We start from the raw sequence: 19,416 nt of genomic DNA on the forward strand, positions 1-19,416 counted from the left end.
GTGGTTTATTTCAAAAATATTTTCTCGTGAATTATCAAGCTTACAAACGTGGATTTTTAAAGAACATATTCTCTAGGATTTTAAGACAATATCTCATTATGAAGTATCAGGTTCAGAAGACCAGATTTTTAAAGAAGATTAAAAAAAATATCAGGCTCAGAAGCGTGAGTATTTAAATATTAAACAGCTGATTATGCCCTTGAACCGTATCACAAAGACTGGGAGAAGAGCTGTCATTTTTCGATTTTGAGAACCTTACGCAGTATAACGCCCATAAAATATATTAATTTATTAATTTTTATAAAGTGTTTTATTTATTTGGCGTCAAATATTTGAAAAGAACACTAAAAACAGAATTTCAAATCAAAAACATTCCCGGCTGACAATTACCTTTGCTCTCTTGTCAACTTGCCACACCAAGTACGTCATAATTTATGTAACACCCAAAGTAACTGCATCAGCTGGTTGGCATTATTTAATGTCTCTCTTTGTAATCAAAAAAGGATGTTATCGGGCGTTATACTTCACCCTCATTCGTAAACAATTCGATGTCTTCTCTTTTTTGATTCAAATTCGTTTATTTTTTCAACTGTTCTCTCATTTCTTTATTCGTACTTTTGGAACGTTTTTGAATTAGAACAGGAAAGTTTTACGTTAGAATTGGAACGTTTTCAGATTAGGTAGGCGAAAATAGCAAAAGGCGCGCAAATAAACCCAATGGATTGGACACTGGATTAATCGTTTCAAAAGCAATATATGTTTGTGAATGTGGCTCCGAAGGATTGTTAGGAATCACAGATCACACAGAAAGATTTGGTAATTTTCTTCCTATATTAAGGTATATATGGTCAATAATTTGCCTTAAGCCTAAAGAGTCCAAGTAAATGAGCGTAAATTATAAGAGCCATCCCAAAGGGTAGGTTTCATTAGGAAAAATATGAAGTTCCTGACATTTTCCCATTAAATATCAAATTGTTTAAATAAATATCTACCAGTTCGTCCTCGGACGGCTCACAAGAAAGACGTAAAAAAAAAATTTTAAATGAGTACTACACGCCCACGGGCTTAAAAATAGATTTTTACAAAATGGCGGTTGTTAAGCGTTCGCTTAACTAAAACGTGTGTTTTTAAATACGGATAACCTATAAATTACGAGTCGTTCAACAAAATCCAAACAGCTGCGCATGAAATTTTTAATTTTCGTAAATTTAATAGCAAAAGAAGATGCTTTTCGCTACTATGTGACTCCTTCACAGTAGAAGAGTTCACTGATACACAAGGCTTAGAAAGTCTGAACATTGTGGTCAAATTCTTAAAGAAGATCGAAGTCAACCTGCAAAACACAAACCACCATCTATGGATAAAGTCAAATTCGTAGCAAAGCTACATACGGATACATGGCACTAAACCTTCTATCCCTATAGAAAGTGGGCCAACCAAAATAATATATAAAAAAAAAAAAAAAAAAATAAATATCTATCAGGCCAATATGTCCAGGAAAATAAAATACGTATACAGTGATTATTTGATATCCCAGGCGGATAAAAATCCAGCTGTCAAGGGAAGAGTAAGATAGTCCCATTATTAACTTCCCTAAGGCAAAATTATTTCATTACTTTCTTTTAGGCCTCCTTGACCCACAATCTGATAAAATCCTATGGCCTGCTATCCCACATGGAAAGAATACGCCCCGTTGTGGCCAATTCCAGTGATCTAAAGGGCTATCATAATGCCGATTATGTCAAGCAATTGAATCAATATGAAGATCTAAGTAAAATCGATAAAGAAAATGTTAATGATTCCTTTAAATATGATCCGGATGATAATGAAGAAGATGTATTAGATGATTGCCTTCTATCTGATTCCCATGGCCTGTGCTATGATTGTCCCCCCTGGCCTGGAGTAAAAAATTATGTTTATGCCATTGCTGGGGCCACAATGACTGCCTGCCAGGAATTGTGTAAATCATCAGGCAGTAATAAGGATATAATCTTGAATTGGTGTGGTGGTTGGCATCATGCCCAAAAGGGGAAAGCTGCCGGCTTTTGTTATGTCAACGATATTGTTTTGGGTATTTTAGTGTTGACTACAAAATTTCGTCGCATTCTTTATGTGGATTTGGATAATCATCATGGTATGGGAGTGTTTTATTTCATTTTTGTATATCTTAATTCTTTTTTTAAATTCCAGGTGATGGTGTGGAGGAAGCCTTTGCTACCACACGTCGAGTATTTTGTCTTTCTTTTCATCAAATGGAATGTGGTTATTATCCGGGAACGGGTTCCCTTAATGATATGGGCCGTGAAAATTGTTTGGGTTACACGGCAAATTTTCCCTATAAACGGGGCATAACTGGCGATAAATATAGGAAATATTTTAAGAGGTAAAGAGACCTAAAGGTGGAGATTTCAAAGAGAATTTCAAAATATTCAGGCCTATGGACCTGATACTACTTCAGAAAACAATCAGGCTTCCGGTCCTGATAAATCAGCACTTATAACTTCGTCAGTCCTTAGAAAAATATTCTTTAAAAATCCAATTTTTTATCCCTTTGAGGAAAAAAATCGATATTTGTAGATATTTTTCCTTTAGAAATTATTTTAATAACCCCTCTTTATCTCCCCTAGAATATTCTCGGCGGTCTGTCAGGCCTTCAAGCCAAGCGTTTGTGTAATACAATGCGGAGCAGATGTCATTGTTGGTGATCCCTTGGGTGGTTCAAATTTAATACCCGAAGACTTAATAGAATGCATTCGAGCGATTTTAAATTATCCCGTACCCTGTGTATTTTTGGGTGGTGGTGGTTATAATATGGCCAATTCAAGTCGTTATTGGTGTCAACTAACCGCCGCAATATGTCAAGAAACTCTGGAAGATGACATTCCAGCCGATAATGAAAATTTTCTAAAATATGGTCCCGATTATTGTTTGAATATTAAACGAATGCCAACATTACGGGATGAAAATAAGGATGAAGATTTGGAGGAACAGGCCGAATGGATAGAAGGTAGATTTTTTGAAATTAATTTTAAAAATATTAATTCTACGATTTTCGATTTTTAGGAAATTTAAAATTGTATAAAGTCTATCCCGTGTAGTAAGGAGAAATTTCAGAAGGATATGCTCTTCATATTATAAAAAGTCTCCACATTTGTCAATGAATTGCTTATCCTTTTAAGTCGAAACTCCCGCATTTCAATTGTGTTACGTTCTCAATTAAAAACCCAAATATCCAGACTGGCAATTATTTTCCTTCTGTAAGTTATAGTTATTTATTTAAATGTAGTATTGTTAACTTATTTGTAAAATTAAGATTGTGGGCAAAAAATATGGGAATTGGGGTCTTCTATAAAAATATTCTTAAACGAAAAAAAATTGTCCTCAGGTTTATTTTTACAAAATCTGTCTGTTTGTAATTTGTTGTTGTTGTATTTTCGTACTATTAAATCAAAACACAATATCTTGAATTTAAAATCCTTGTCCTGCCATCTCAACCTGTTGTTTCCCCTTTTAACGTCCTGCAGCTGCCTTAAAACGTTTACTCGGCGATGCTCCACCCAATTCCGGTTTTACACGTGTCGGAGACAACAGACTATTTGCACCCATACCAGGATTTGATGATGAATTTTGTACCGGATCTTGCAGCCACCTAACTTGTGTAGCCGGTCCATAACCCTTTTCATTTCGTGCCGCAATACGAAATATAATTGCTGGCTTATTGGAGCAGTCTACATGTGCAGCGGACAATGAATTGTGTGAGACAGTACATTGATTGGCTGCCCCCACATAGACACGTACAAAAGCCAACTGGGCGGGGGCCCTTTGACCGGCCTTTGCCTCCTTTTCCTTACCCGGCTTAACGGCCAAATATACCGAATATTCGACAATTTCATTGGAACTAACACAACTTGGTGGTGGTTCCCACGTCAAATGGGCACCCTCTGATGACTTGGAAATTTTAATGGCCGATGGAGCACCTGGAAAACCGGGTAGACATGTTTTGAAGCTGGAAATTTCACTCCAATCACTGGCCCCCACCGAGTTTAAGGCTCGTATGCGGAAACGATAGGCCGTTCCGGGTTCCAGATTTATACGTTCATACTGTGACAAATCGGGTATTTCATCTGAATTAAGATGAACGCCAGCCGAGGTCCAAACGGTGTTATCGATGTAGCTGGTAACGGTGGTGGATAGATTTTGAAATATACCCACAGTATGCCATTTGGCATCTTCCTCATCTATGGGTGGAGCTGGTGGTTGGGGATTGGGGGCAGTTGTAGAGGGTGTTGTGGGCTGTGAGGAGGTGGAAGAAGTGGCGGAGGCAGGTTTTTGTTGTGTGGCCTCGGTTCCTGGTTGTGGCTGACTGGAGGCTGTTGAATCTGCCGAGGAGGTTTGTGAGGATGTCAAGGCCGAATTTGTTGATACCAAGGGTGCGGCCTCGGCTCCTGCGATTGATGCCAATGTAGCCAAATTATCATGGCCCGCATCCATTTGATCCATTGGTAAATGATTTGAAGCCGCTTCCCCAGCTTGATGATGATTTAAGGCTTCCCCGCCTGCATTCATTTGGGATTGTAACAAATGCTGATGTTGGCCCTCAGCCGGATTTTCCATGGAACCTATAAGCAACAACAACAATACAACAATTCACTCAATAATTTCTTACAAAAAAAAGCAGAACACATCGAAACACAAATACCTTGAGCCGCCTCATTTGCTGCTGCTGCATCGCCACCACCACTATTCATCGGTTCATCTGTGTCCATTGGCGTTGTTGCTTCACCAACTTTATGAACTTGCTGATTATCTGCTGCCTCGGTTTCCATCATTTGGAAACAACACAAAAATAAAACAAGTTTGTGCTTGAATTATTGAAAAAAATTGTCTTAAATTTGTTTACAATCGCCAATAAAATTCACACAAGCTCTATACACACAGTAAAATACCAAGCTGTGAGGTAATTATTGACGGCGTCACATAAAATTGTTGTTTTGTTGATATATGAAACACCCTGTTATGTGTGTGATGTATACATCAAATACACTGTACCTTTGAGTAGCTCACAATTTGACAGTTGTCATTGAATAAAGAATGAATTCACATTAAAATGATAACACCAAGGTGGATTCCGCTGTATTGATAACTAAAAAGGTTATTTTAATTTAATTTAAAAAATCATTGCAACGTTATACAAATACAATATAAATTAAAGTAAACCCTAATTTACATAAACATTTTTTTGGGTTAACCAATTTAATTTTTTTATATTCAACGGAATTGACAATTAAAACCCACTTGGGTAACGAAATCTGGTATGCAATAAATTGAAATAGATGTATATTTTATGAGGTTGGATGTGTTTATGAATATTTTCTGAAACAGATTAGGGTATTAAAAGTGTATTTTGTAAAACCTATTTTTATAAAGCCTATTTTCAAAGGCCCTGGTAGAGAAATGAACGTGGATCAAATCCCACAGAAGCATAGGTTTAATAAAGAAGCGGAGATTTATAGCTGACCTGGAGATTTTTAATTCTGTTTGATGATCGTTCGGCTGAAGTTCTATGAAGAAACTTTTGTTTTTGTTAAACTTAGTTTTATTATCATTTTCTAAAGTGATGATAATAAAAGAATTATTGGTTTTATTATTTTTTTTTTTTTTAGAAAATATATTTAAACATATAGATTTAAAACATATCTAATGTAAACACTCTCTAGCAAATCAAGTTTTATTTTAGTTTAAATAATTTTAGTTTCATACTTAAATTCCCCCTTATGTCAGGTTTCTCCTTCTTTCATTTGATCTACCCTGTGTATCATAACAACTGAACCCACCTTATCTCTCAACTCAACGGCCATTTGACAACCGATGACAATTTGAGACTTTGACGTTGTCCGTCATTTCTCTCATTTTTAGTTAGACTCTGAACTCTGGTGGGGGTTTGTAGTTGTTAAATTCAATTGAAAAGAAAAGAAATTGTACGTGAAAAAGAAGTGAACGATCCCATGAAAAGTGTTAATTAAACTTTAACGAAAAAGTTTTTCCATTTGCTATAACAAAAAAACTTTTTCCATTCAAGGTAATTTTTATGATAAATAAATGTGTGTGCCTTCTATTCGGTGTTGTGAATGTGTAACCAAGACAAGATGAAAAATTGACAAATCATCTATCATGAAGAACAAAAAAAAACGGAACGACAACAAACAAAAACAACAATAAATTTTATAAAGAAAAAACTTAATGCGGAAACATTAATGCTAAATAATAATTGTAAATGTGTTAATGATTAACATTGAACAATTCGTACATTCAATTTTTTTATGTGTGTCTAGACATGTTGTGTTTTGCAATTGCATTTGCATTCTTGTCGGTTTCTTAATGTTTCATTGCATAAAAATATATATGAAAAAAAAAAATAAACCGCAACCTCGAAGTTTGGGTGAGAGAAAAAAAAGAAAAAAATTGTGTTTGTTAAGAGAGGGAGAGCGAAAAGGGGGGAGTGTAAGAGAAGTATTGAGAATAAAAACTAAAACATCCCCCTACTTGCACCCACACCCTTATTGTTGTGTGTAGCACAAAAGAACACAAAATAACACGTTTTCAAGCAAACCGAAACACAATACACTACAGGGTGAAGCAATATTAATGCACTGAGGATGTAATAATTTTCCCCAAAAAACCACACAAATTTATACCCTTGGCGCCATGTTCAGAAAATATGACGTAAATTTAAATTTATTGGGGTTGGAGAGTTTTTTTTACGTTATGGAAATTTGAAGTGCAGGGATATTTTTCGATGATTTTTAAGTATAAATTTTATTATTTTAAAATGAAAATTTTAATATTTTTTTTCTCTTGCCAGCAATTGTGGTTTTCTCTTTGTAATAAATCGTAATGGGTTCAAATGTAGTGGCATGCCCGCATTTTTTGGCAAATTGAAAGATTCAAACAATTTTTTGAAAAAAAAAGAAATCAAATTAAGAAAATTGTAAAAAACAAGAGTAAGGATTGAGTGGATAAATGACTGAAATATCCCAACATTTTTGTAGTGAGTAATTATACGATTTTGAAATATTGTTTAAATAATATTTAATAATTTACTTTTTGATTTTGTAGGACGGAAAGATTTGTCATAAAATAAAAAATCCAGTCTCCTTCAAAACTCAAAATCCTTAAGAAAATATTCTTGAACTCAAAATCCTTAAGAAAATATTCGTAAAAACCCCAAGCTTCTTGGTTACAGAATCTTTGACACATATTTTTATACTATCCACCACAAGATGAAGTCATTCTGTTGGCAACACCTCGAAATAATCGTTGGAGACTCTGTAAATAATAAAAATTCTTGATCAGAAAAAAAATCAATGTCGATTTAGGCATGTTCGACTGTTGAAATCACGATATAGCTCACAATATTAGAGATAGAGCTTTGAAATTTTGCACATACATTATAACCGCTCCTAGGATGTTTGGTATTGAAAATGGGATATATCGGTTCACCTTGTTTGTATAGTCCCCATATATCGGTAGTTTTGTTATTTTGGGGGTTTTGAGCGTGTTTTTCAACCGAATTAGCTGTAATTTTAGTACAATGGGTTCTTATTAGGTACAAAATCTCCTCACTAAAAATGAACAACATTGGTCTACGTTAGACTCCATATAGAGGTACCCCCAAAATTTTCGTTTTTTTGGGGTTTTTGAGTGAGTTTTTCAATCGAATTAGCTGTAATTTGACACATTGGGTTCTTATTGGTTACCAAATCCTTCCACCAGAAATTACCAGTATAGGTCAATTTTTTCGGTTAGTCTCTATATAAATATATCCTCAAATTTTCGATATTTTGGGAAGTTTGCCCACTTTTTCCAACCGAATTGGCTGTCATTTGGCATATTGGGTTCTTATTGTGCACCAAATCTAACCACTACAAATTGTCATTATAAAGGTACCTCCCATATAAAGGTACCTCCCAAATTTTCGATATGTTTGGGATTTGTGGTAAATTTTTCAACCGAATTCGCAGTTATTTGGTACAATGTGTTCTTATTGATTATCAAATCTCCTCACAAAAAAGTATCAATATGGGTCCAATTTTTCAAGTAGCTCCCATATAAAGGTACCACCAAAACTTCGATGTTTTGGGGATTTTGAACACGGTTTTCAATCGAATTGACTCTAATTTGGCTACAAAACTTTAACCAAGGTCTGGATTTAAAAAAAAAAACATTTTTTTTTCAATCTTTTAACCAATGCTGGGATTTTTTACAAAATATTTTTTTTCAAGGCCTGGATTTTTTAAAAACATATTTTCAGGGCCTGCATTTTTTAAAATATTCGCCGTGGATTTTTTAAAAATGTTTCAAGTCGTGGATTCTTTTAAATATTTTTTCAAGGCCTGGTTTCCTTGAATATTTTTTCAAGGACTGGGTTTTTTTAAATATTCTTTCAAGGCCTAGTTTTTTCAAACTTTTAACCAAGGCGTGGATATAAAAAAATTTGTTTCAAGCCTTTTACCAAGGCGTGGATTATTTTAAAATCAGTGGTACTAATAATTGTAGAGATTCATATATCAAATAGATGCTGAAGAGCTTTATAGAGGTTCGCCTGTCTGGTGTTCGATGGAAACATCTGAAGACCTATTTTTCCACAAATTCTATGTCTAATGACCTCCATAAATGATATTTTAGCTTCTGTAGCACCTGTTGTTCCAAAGTCGAGGGACCTTCTCATTGATTATTTGAACCTACAAGAACAATTTCATTCGATATTCGCAGCTCTACAGATTGGTTTAAGGAAAAGCGTTTGGTTTTTGTAATTTGTCCGCTTTGCATTTTTTTTTTTTTTTTTTTTTTTTTTTGAAATTTTGCACAGCAGTATTTTGTTTACCTTTTTGTATTGTTGTTGTTATTTTTCATTGCTTCTTTGCTCTCTCTTCCATTTTATATATTTTTTTACACTCTCTGGCTGAAAAATTGAAAATCAACCGCACTACTCAAAATATATATAGCCTAGAAAAACTGAGTATAACAATAACAACAAAAAGCAAAAAACGACTACCAGCAACAATGATATAAAATAAATGTGGAAACGTGTGTGGTTTCTTGTCATTGGTTCATCTCGGTATCGCATGTTAAGCACACAAAAAAAAATTTCCCTCGCAATGATTTTTTAAGTTTCTGGCTGTTTGGTAATTTAAAAAAAAAAGTATAATAAAATTTATTTTTTAGTTCGAAAAGTGTTGAAAAGTCGATGAGGAAGTTAAGCAGGTAATTTCTTTCCTTTTCATTTGGAATAAATTGAAGTTGTTATTTTTGTACGCTTCTTGAATATTAGACTTTGAGATTAATGCCACAGCCATCAACAAATCCAACACACTTGACATTTTCTACTTAATCTTTAAATGATTTGCTTAAACAAAGCTGACAAGCACGCAGGCCAGACAATCAAACACACAAAGTGATAACTCTTATCTGTTCCGAAAAAAAAACTTGCCTTAACCTAGTAGACTAGTAGTGTGAAGCACTTTATCTCTTTTTTATTTGATTAGCATTTCACTTATTTTTTACCTACACGGTATTTTTCTTTTATTTCATGCTAGTACCTAGTATGTGGGTCATTAACCGTATACCGAATTTTGTTTGGAAGTTTTTTTTTTAATTAGCATAGGTTCTGGACATCTTGGTAAAAATAGAAAGCAATTAAAAGGAGGTTGCCTACTATTTCCGTATATTATTATCAGAAGAAAAAGATAAGATATCATTTCTACAGCGTTGCAGATGAATACCATTCTTTATGGCCAGGGTAGGTAAGTGATAAGGTGATGGAGGGAGGAGTGGGTAATTAACAATAGTAACCTTATTACTTTAATTTTTATTTATATTTTTCAGGAGGTTGGTGGTGGGTAATGTGTAATATGTGGCGTGTTTTTCTTCTATTGTAAAAGGTTCGCTGTCAGCTGTCAATGAGGGGATATGATGTTTGTGAAACGCATCAGCTGGTTTTGCCCACAGATGGACAATAAACAATAATGAAATTAAAATTACCAGAAACAAAAATAACTGGAGGAACGAAAAAAGTGTTTCCAAAAAAAGAATCTAATAACCGATTTTAAAAGATATTTATTTAAAGTCCATTAAGAACACATTATAAATTCCTTAACAAGGCTTCGTGGAGTTTCGTGGAATATATAGTCTTGAATATCGACCCACTTTTTCTTATCATTAAATGATGTGTGAATCACAGGGTTTAAAATGCTAACGCTAAAATAGCAAAAACACAGAAAATTGCCGCACTGCTAACTAAATTCATCCTCAAAATATGCAGCACAGCCAAGCACAACTGCAACAAAAAGCAATACATTACGAATAATTTTAGCAAGCAAAACTAAAGCTTCTTGATTTTGTCAGCAGCTACAAAATAGCAATGAACAACTACAACATAATTGTCAACGCGACTAACAACCAAAGCTTACAATGAAGACTAAGCACCCTGACTGTGGCTGCTTAGCAAGATTTTTAGCAAACAAAACCCGAGCATTTTTCGAGTTCAGTGTTGCCCATTGAAATTTTATAAATTATATGAGAGAATTGAAAATCGCGATTGTGATAATTTCATTTTTTCGAACAAAGACAATTAGTAATACTTGCTAAAGAGTTCAATTTAATATATTATTTAATTTTTAGTACTATTATTGACAGTTTTTGATTATGATTTGACAAATTTAAATTAAATAAAAACGCACAAAATGTAATGCCTTTTTTCTAATTTCTGCGTTGGCAACACACAAACATAAAAACAACCCTCGGCTGATTATTCGTCGGCAGCGAAATATGAATATGTAGTCGTACTGCCGATTAGTCATAGCAAAAAAAGCTCGCATGTGTAATACGTGCTTAGCACGGATGCTACGAACTAAAAAAGCTAGCCGTTTGCTAATTTAGTCATAATGTCAATATTTTTTAGCAGTAGCTATGTAAGACTAATGCTAATATTTTTGGATGCTGCATTTTAAACCCTGGTGAATCATAATGAAAATTCATTATTCTTTTTAATTATTGAGTGCATTATGTCTGCTTCGAATTTGTTTACACAAAGAATCGTATTGATAAATTAATCAAATCGTTTTGTATGACCGATTAGTTATTGGTCCGTATTTCAAAACCACAATGATGGAAATCCTTTGTTTTTGTAATTAGTTTATTTTTGTATTTAAAACGCAGAAACCAAATAATTTAAATTTAATTTACCACCTGCTCCACCTCCCCCTCCTCATGAGTTATTTTGATCTAAATATGATTTTTTACCTCTAATTTCTCTCTCTCTCTCTCTCTCTGGACCTTTACAAATCACTTCGAACTCTCTTGGATTTCTTTTCTAATTATTCGTAGCTTTGTTGACCACCAGCATATTCTGTTTTTAACCTTTCAATTTCAATCTAAATATATCCCGTTATCAGATTTTTCCGTCGAACACCACACCTCGAACCTCTATAATCCTCTTCAGCAGCTTTGATGTTCTCTATTATTCAAATTCAACCTTTCTATTATTCAAATTAAATTGAACCTAAATACGCCTCCTCAACAGATATCCTCGTGTAAGACCAACAGAAGAAAACTGTAGATATTGATTTACATACTTCCTTCCGACTGGACCCCTTTTTTTCAGATTCCTAAGAACAAATACGTGTACCTCTTTTAATATCTACACCAGGCTTTTTTTTAACATTTATGGAGCTTCTACCTATTATTGGTACCTTTGCTGACCTAAACATTTAATTATCTATACCTCATTTCGTTCTGGAAACGTTGTTATCGACAACTTTTCTTTATAGAAAATTTGTTATCGATAACTTTTTACCATATACATATTGTTATTGATAACTTTTTTCCATATAAATATTGTTATCGAATTTTTTTCGTTATGGAAAAGTTGTTATCGGTAACGTGTCTTTTTAAAAATGTTGTTATCGACAAATTTTCGTTATGGAAAGCTTGTTATCGGCAGCTTTTCTTTATAGAAAAGTTGTTATCGATAACTTTTCGTTATGGAAAAGGTGTTATCGATAACTTTTCGTTATGGAAAAGGTGTTATCGATAACTTTTCGTTATGGAAAAGGTGTTATCGATAACTTTTCGTTATGGAAAAGGTGTTATCGATAACTTTTCGTTATGGAAAAGGTGTTATTGACAATTCTCTTTATAGAAATGTTGTTATCGATAACATTTCTTTATAGAGTTTTTATCGTTAACTTTTCGTTATGGGAAAGGTGTTATCGATAACTTTTCTTTATGGAAATATTATTATCGACATCTTTTCTTTATGGAAATGCATGTAAAAGTTGTTATCGATAACTGTCCGTTATGGAAAAAGGATAACTTTTGTGGAAAAGGTGTATCGACATTTTTCCTTATAGAAAAGTTGTTATCGACAATTTTCCGTTATAGAAAATTTGGTATCGAGAAATTTTCTGCATGGAAAAGTTGTTATCGATAACTGTCCGTTATGGAAAAGGTGTTATCGATAACTTTTCGTTATGGAAAAGGTGTTATCGACAATTTTTCTTTATAGAAACGTTGTTATCGACAAATTTTCTTTATAGAAAAGTTGTTATCGACAATTTTCCCTTATAGAAAAATTGTTATCGATAACTGTCCGTTATAGAAAAGTTATTATCGATAACCTTTCGTTATGGAAAATGTGTTATCGACAATTTTTCTTTATAGAATCGTTGTTATCGATAATTTTTCGTTATAGAAAATTGTTATCGATAACTTTCCTTTAAGAAAATTTATTATCGATAAATTTTCTTTATGGAAAAGTTGTTATAGATACATTTTCTTTATAGAAAAGTTGCTATTGACTAATTCTCGTTACAAAAAGGCTGTTGTCGATAACTTTTCATAGAAATTTAAAAAACAACGGCCATTTTATTTTTTCCAAAAAATAGAGTCTTGATAAAATAATTTTTGTAAAAAATTCACGCCTGGATTAGAGTCTTAGAAAAATATATTTAAAAAATCCACTCCTTGGTGGTTAGATGTTAGAAAAATATTTTAAAAAAATTCACGCCTATAAAAAAATTTTTAAAAATCCATGCATTGATTAGAGGCTTGAAAATCTAAGCATTTTTTTATTTAATTTGCAGCTATTTGAATAATTTTGTAGCATATTTCTGGGCATTTTATTTTTAAAAAACATCTTGGCGATATCAAATATCCCAAACTACACCTACATCTTTTATATTATTTCAAAAACACAACAACTGTGCATTTGTGCCTAAAGAGAATTTGCAACATAAAGGTCATACCTGTTGTTTGGCTTGTATTTAAATTGTAAGACAATAATATTGGAAAGGTCATATAGAAAATTAAAAAAAAAAATAAATAAATGAAAACATCTTGTGTTTGTGGGATGATTCCAAGGAATATGAATATGTTCGAAATTTGCTTTTTTAATGAGATTGTGTAGACAATGCTCTGGAGGCATTTTTTTTAACAATAAAATTGTTTCATAAATAATAAAAATAATATTTTTTTCTCTTTGCAGTTTCATTAAACCAATGTGAAAAAGCCAACTAGAAGTCAATAGCTTAAGCAGCACTACTACTACTAACAACCACAACAACAAGACCCCATAGAGCCGCCAAGAGCACCCTCAAACATAAAACCACATCAAATTTGTAGTTCTCTTCTTGTTTTTTTTTATACCAAACTTTGCAAAAGAAAACTTAATAATTCAAGAGATTTCCGACACCACCACCAACACGCCGCGTCACTCTACTTTGCCAATAGTAACCATATTAAAACTTTTATTAACAACAACAAAAACGTAGAGAAAATAAAAAAAAAACAACTTAAATGTCACAACATTCGAAGAAGGACAAAGACACGAGACAAAGAAAAAATGTAGACAACAATTCCCATAAACAAAAGAACGCCGGTAGCAACAATAGTTCGTCCTCCAATTCTTCGACAACGTCCAACTCTGCAAAGACACCAAGTAACAAACAAAAACAACAACAACAGCAACAACACCCCAAAAAAGTTAACAACGGCAATTTACCTTTAAATATGAAACCAACCAACAACAAGAACAACAAACAACTAAAGGAGAAACTTAAGGCCGAACGTGAAGCTTTAGTATTATGGAGACATCCAATACAAACATTGTCATATTGTAGTTTAGAAATAATTGAACTTGTTAAGACTTTAGGAAGAAAGTAAGTTACCAACACCACATTTCAAAAAATCCCATTTAACCTATTTTCTTCTTCTTCTTGTTTTCCAGATTAATTCAAAGAAAAATTTGGATTGGTGTATTTGTACTATTAGCTAGTTTTATAGCTATTTTATATCATGTACCGGGACCTCATCAAGTCCTCGTGGACTTCTTAAGACACAACACCTGGTTTGTGGTCTATTGGACCGGGTTGGGTATACTGTCGTCAGTTGGCTTGGGTACCGGTTTGCATACGTTTCTGTTGTATTTGGGTCCACACATAGCCAGTGTCACATTGGCGGCATATGAATGTAATTCATTGAATTTTCCAAAGCCACCATATCCGGATGAGTAAGTAGAAGAAACAAAAAATGTTGCCTACTTATAGGCGTAATCAAAAAATGTCATAATTTTGAGAGGGGAGAAAAAATGAGGGTATGTTATGGAAGCACTCATATAAAAGCTTTTGTGGAAATTGCTTTGCAATAAAAATAATCTTATCGATAACTTTTCACTATGGAAATGTTGTTATCGATAACTTTTTGTCATAGAAATTTTGTTACAGATAAAATTCATTTATAATTTTTTTTTCTCCACCATTTTCCGTTGAAGAAAAGTTGTTATCGACAACTTTTCGTTATGGAAGAGTTGTTATCGAAAATGTTGTGTTATAAAAATATTGTTATCGACCACTTTTCGTCAAAGAAAATTTATTGTCGACAACTTTTTGTTATAGAAAAGTTGTAATCGACAACTTTTATTTATGGAAAAGTTGTTATCGACAATTTTTCATTATAGAAAAGTATTTATCTATAAAGAAAAGTTGTTATCGACAAATTTTCATTATAGGAAAGTTGTTGTCGATGATGTTCCGCCATAGAAAAATTGTAATGGACAATATTTTGTTATAAAAAATTCGTTATCGACAACTTTTCTTTATAGAACATTTGTTATCGACAATTTTTCTTCATGGAAACATTGTTATCGATGATTATTCTTCATAGTAACATTGTTATCGAGAGTTTTTCTTTATAGAAAAGTGGTTATCCACAACTATTCGTTATGGAAAAGTTGTTATTGATAACTTTTCATTATAGAAATGTTGTTATCGATAACTTTTCTTTATAGGAAAGTTGTTATCGACAACTTGTCTGTATAGAAAAGTTGTTATCAATTACTTTTCTTTATAGTTATCGATAACTTTTCATTATGAAAACGGTGTTATCGACCATTTTTCTTTAAGGACAATTTGTTATCAATAACTTTTCGTTATAGAAAAGTTGTTATCGATAACATTTCCTTATAGAAAAGTTCTTATAGATAACATTTCGTTATGGAAAAGTTGTTATCGACAGTTTTTTGTTATAAAAATATTTTATCGACATTTTTGTTATGAAAAAATATATTACCGATATTTTTTGTTGTATAATAATCTTTTGATCGATATGTTTTCTTCACAAAAAAAGCTACTCTTTCATCAGAAAAAAGTTGTTATCGATTGTTTTCCATTATAAAAAATATGTTATCGAAAACTTTTCTATGCAGTAAGGTAATTGTCGAACATTTTCTCCACACCAAAAGTTGTCATCAATAATTTGTTATTATAAAAAGCGTTTTATCGATTAATTTTCATTATAGAACAGTTGTTATCGATAAGGTTCTTCTAAATCTGTTTCATCGATATTATTATATTTGTTATCGATTTCATTATTTTTATTAAAATTAATCAAATGATTTTTTCTGCTTTTTCTTTCAGCATCATTTGCCCCGATGAGCCCTACGAAAAGCAAGTGCCAAATTTATGGACCATTATGTCCAAGGTACGTTTGGAAGCTTTCCTATGGGGTGCTGGCACTGCCCTAGGAGAATTGCCACCATATTTTATGGCCAAGGCTGCTCGTCTATCCGGCTATGATCCCGATGATGCTGAGGAGTTGGCTGAGTTTGAGGCCCTAAAGGCCAAAAGGAATCAAAAAGATTTAAGTCTTATGGATCGTGGCAAATTGTTTATGGAACGTGTTGTGGAACGTATTGGTTTCTTTGGCATTTTGGCGTGTGCTAGTGTAAGTGAACGAAGTTTTGAGAGAAGTTGTGAAATAATGAAATATGATTTTTATTTTTGTTTTTCAGATTCCCAATCCTTTGTTCGATTTGGCCGGCATCACCTGCGGCCATTTCCTGGTACCGTTTTGGACTTTCTTTGGTGCCACACTGATTGGCAAGGCCATTGTTAAAATGCACATCCAAAAGATCTTCGTGATTATTGCCTTTAATGAAGTACTCATCGAACGTGCTGTGGACACCTTATCCGTTATACCGGTAATTGGTAGCAAACTGCAGGAACCATTCAAGGCATTCTTGAATAATCAAAAAATGCGTTTGCATCGTCAACGTAATGCTGCCCCTGCGGAAGCTGGCAATTTACTATCGAAAATCTTTGAAACTTTTGTGATTGGCATGGTTTGCTATTTCGTTGTGTCGATTATAAATTCCCTGGCTCAAAGCTATCACAAACGCCTGAATAAACATAGGACTGCAAGTAATAGCACTACACCAATTGCACCGGCACCGACGGCGTCCAAGAAAACAAAAAAGGCTGCACTAAGAGAATAATTCCCCCCTCTCACACCAATGATATCCGTTTCCAGCAATTCCAATTATTTTTGTTTACGTTTTTGTTATTTTATTTTTCTTACGAGAGACTTGATGAGGAGTAGGAGGATAATTATGATGATGATTTTGTTTCCACCACCGCTAATATCCCCTAAATGTTGTTGAATGGCATTCTTTCCATCTAACGCTTTTCCTTTAGCAAAAATTTATTCCTAATATTTTTCCTTCTCTCAGATTTTGTAATTAATTATTTATATAAATTATGGAGGGTATGCAAAAGATGTTGAAAATCATGAAGTCTGTCGCAATGATATTGGGTGAATGTTTGCTAGATTTAATTACAATAAACAAAAAAAAATAATTTATAAATGAAGGCTAGTCTTAATAAATAAATTAATTAATTGGAAACAAAAAACAAGGCAAACAACAAAGAAATAAATATAATTATAGAAAATAAAGAAGAAGAATAAGAAGAAAATTATTAATAATTTAAAACGTAACGAAATAATAAAGACAAAAAGGTTTACACAGAAAAAAATAATAAATAATGATAATAAAACAAATCGAAATAAATGAAATCCGAATTAAATAATTAATAATAAATTATAAAAAAAACCATAATAAAAATAAATTGTTTTATTATTAAAAAATAATAAAATATCAAGGATACATATGCCAAATAAGGACTCAGAGGCCAAGAGGGATTTTAAAGAATATTTTTTTAAAGGAGTCAGATTCCTATAATCGGTAATTTTGAAAATATATGTTCCAAAGGAATCGAGGATTTTTGGAGGACACTTTTTAAAGGATCCAGAGGCTATTAGGCGAGGATTTTTAAAAGAATATTTTCTAAAGGATTCAGTAACCTAGAAAAGGGGATTTTTAGAGGATATTGTCTAAGGGATTCAGAGGCCATTAGGCGTAAATTTTTAACAAATATTATCTTAAGGTTTAGAGGCCTATAAGCGGGATTTTTAAAGAATATTTTTAAAGGATTTTTTAAGAATATTTTCTAAAGGATTCAGAGACCAAGAATGGGGGATTTTTAAATGAATATTTTTTAAAGAATTCAATGGCCAGGAATCGGGGATTTTTAAAAGAGGCCAAGAATTGGAAAATTTTGAAGAATATTTTCTTAAGAATTCTGAGGCCTATTATCGGTGATTTTCAAAAAATATTTTCTAAAGGATTCTGAGTCCTATAATAGGAGATGTTCAAAGAATATTTTCTGAGGGATTCAGAGGCCAAGAATCGGGGATTTTTAAAAGAGGCCAAGAATTGGAAAATTTTGAAGAATATTTTCTTAAGAATTCTGAGGCCTATTATCGGGGATTTTCAAAAAATATTTTCTAAAGGATTCTGAGGCCTATAATAGGGGATGTTCAAAGAATATTTTCTGAGGGATTCAGAGGCCAAGAATGGGGGATTTTTAAAAAAATATTTTCTAAAGAATTCTGAGGCCTATAATCGGGGATTTTTGAAGAATATCCTCTTAAGAATTCTGAGGCCTATAATCGGGTATTTTTAAAGAATATTTTCTGAGGGATTTAGATGCCATTAGGAGTGGATTTTTAAAGAAATATTTTCTAAAGGATTCAGAGGTCCTAGGCATGGATTTTTAAAGAATAGTTTCTAAGGGATCAGAAGCCATTAGGCTTGGATTTTTAAAAAGTTTTTCCATTGGCATTTTGAGATCATTAGCCGTGGATTTTTAAAGAGGATTTAGAGGTCATTAGCCTTGGAATTTTAAAGAGAATTTAGAGGTCGTTTGCCGTGGATTTTTAGAGAGGATTTAGAGGTCATTAGCCGTGGATTTTTAAAGAGGATTAAGAGGTCATTAGCCATGGATTTTTAAAGAGTGTTTCCATTAGGATTTTGAGGTCATAAGGCTTAGATTTTTAAAGAGGATTTTGAGGTCGTTGGGCATGGGTTCTTATAGAGCGTTTCCATTAGGATTTTAAGGTCATTTGGAGTGGATTTTTTAAGAGTGTTTCCCTTCGGATTTTGAGGTTATTAGACGTGGGTTTTCAAAGAAAATTTTCTAATGGACACAGGGGCGTTTAATTGGGTTTTTAAAAGGGCATTTCTATAAGGATTTAGATTGGCTTCTCCCAGAAAATTTACTTCTCACTACGATGCCTGTGGGACTTCTACTTTTCTCTGAGAAAATTTAATTATAAAATCAAAATCTGAGGGCCTTCGAACCACACCTTTTGACCTTCTTCGTTTTATAGCTCGGTAAGGCTTTTGATTTTTTTTTATTAAAAAATTCCTTCTCCCTTTTCTTTTTTTGTAAATTTATTTATTTTTTTCTTGGAAGTTTATTTGAAATATTTGTTGTTGTTTTTTTTCAATTTTTAATTTATAAGATAATTCCTGTTGCTGTTGTTTTTGTTCCAATATTATTCTTGTTTTTTTGTTATTAGTATTTAACTAAAGCCTTTTAAGGACACTTAAAAAAGTTCTATTTGAAAAGTACAAAAAAATAGAATTGAAAAAAAATCTGGTTTTTGAAAGACATCAATTTTGATTAGATCGCTAAATGCTTTAAAATACAAATTGGCTTTTGTTCTTCTCGCCGCCTCTGT

General features: G+C 32.7%; 3 protein-coding genes across 3 annotated transcripts; 2 read left to right on the forward strand and 1 right to left on the reverse strand.

Moving 5' to 3' along the window:
- Positions 1–1,489: 1,489 nt before the first annotated feature.
- LOC133327060 (histone deacetylase 8-like) lies at positions 1,490–3,098 on the forward strand. Its single transcript, XM_061535640.1, has 5 exons — positions 1,490–1,567; positions 1,627–2,134; positions 2,191–2,383; positions 2,628–3,007; positions 3,064–3,098. The coding sequence occupies exons 1-5, from the start codon at positions 1,490–1,492 to the stop codon at positions 3,096–3,098; spliced, it is 1,194 nt and encodes a 397-aa protein (XP_061391624.1).
- Positions 3,099–3,510: 412 nt separating this feature from the next.
- Positions 3,511–4,826, reverse strand: LOC133327063 (host cell factor-like). The gene is made up of 2 exons (XM_061535641.1): positions 4,700–4,826; positions 3,511–4,619 (listed from the first exon to the last, which is right to left on the reverse strand). Exons 1-2 carry the CDS (start codon positions 4,824–4,826, stop codon positions 3,511–3,513), a joined length of 1,236 nt encoding a protein of 411 aa, XP_061391625.1.
- Positions 4,827–13,854: 9,028 nt separating this feature from the next.
- LOC133327064 (vacuole membrane protein 1) lies at positions 13,855–16,828 on the forward strand. The gene is made up of 4 exons (XM_061535642.1): positions 13,855–14,216; positions 14,285–14,566; positions 15,972–16,278; positions 16,346–16,828. Exons 1-4 carry the CDS (start codon positions 13,855–13,857, stop codon positions 16,826–16,828), a joined length of 1,434 nt encoding a protein of 477 aa, XP_061391626.1.
- Positions 16,829–19,416: the final 2,588 nt, after the last annotated feature.

Source organism: Musca vetustissima, unplaced genomic scaffold, assembly GCF_032173495.1.
Source record: "Musca vetustissima isolate MV318-11 ecotype Yass unplaced genomic scaffold, APGP_CSIRO_Mvet_v1 utg4996, whole genome shotgun sequence".
Classification (NCBI taxonomy): domain Eukaryota; kingdom Metazoa; phylum Arthropoda; class Insecta; order Diptera; family Muscidae; genus Musca; species Musca vetustissima.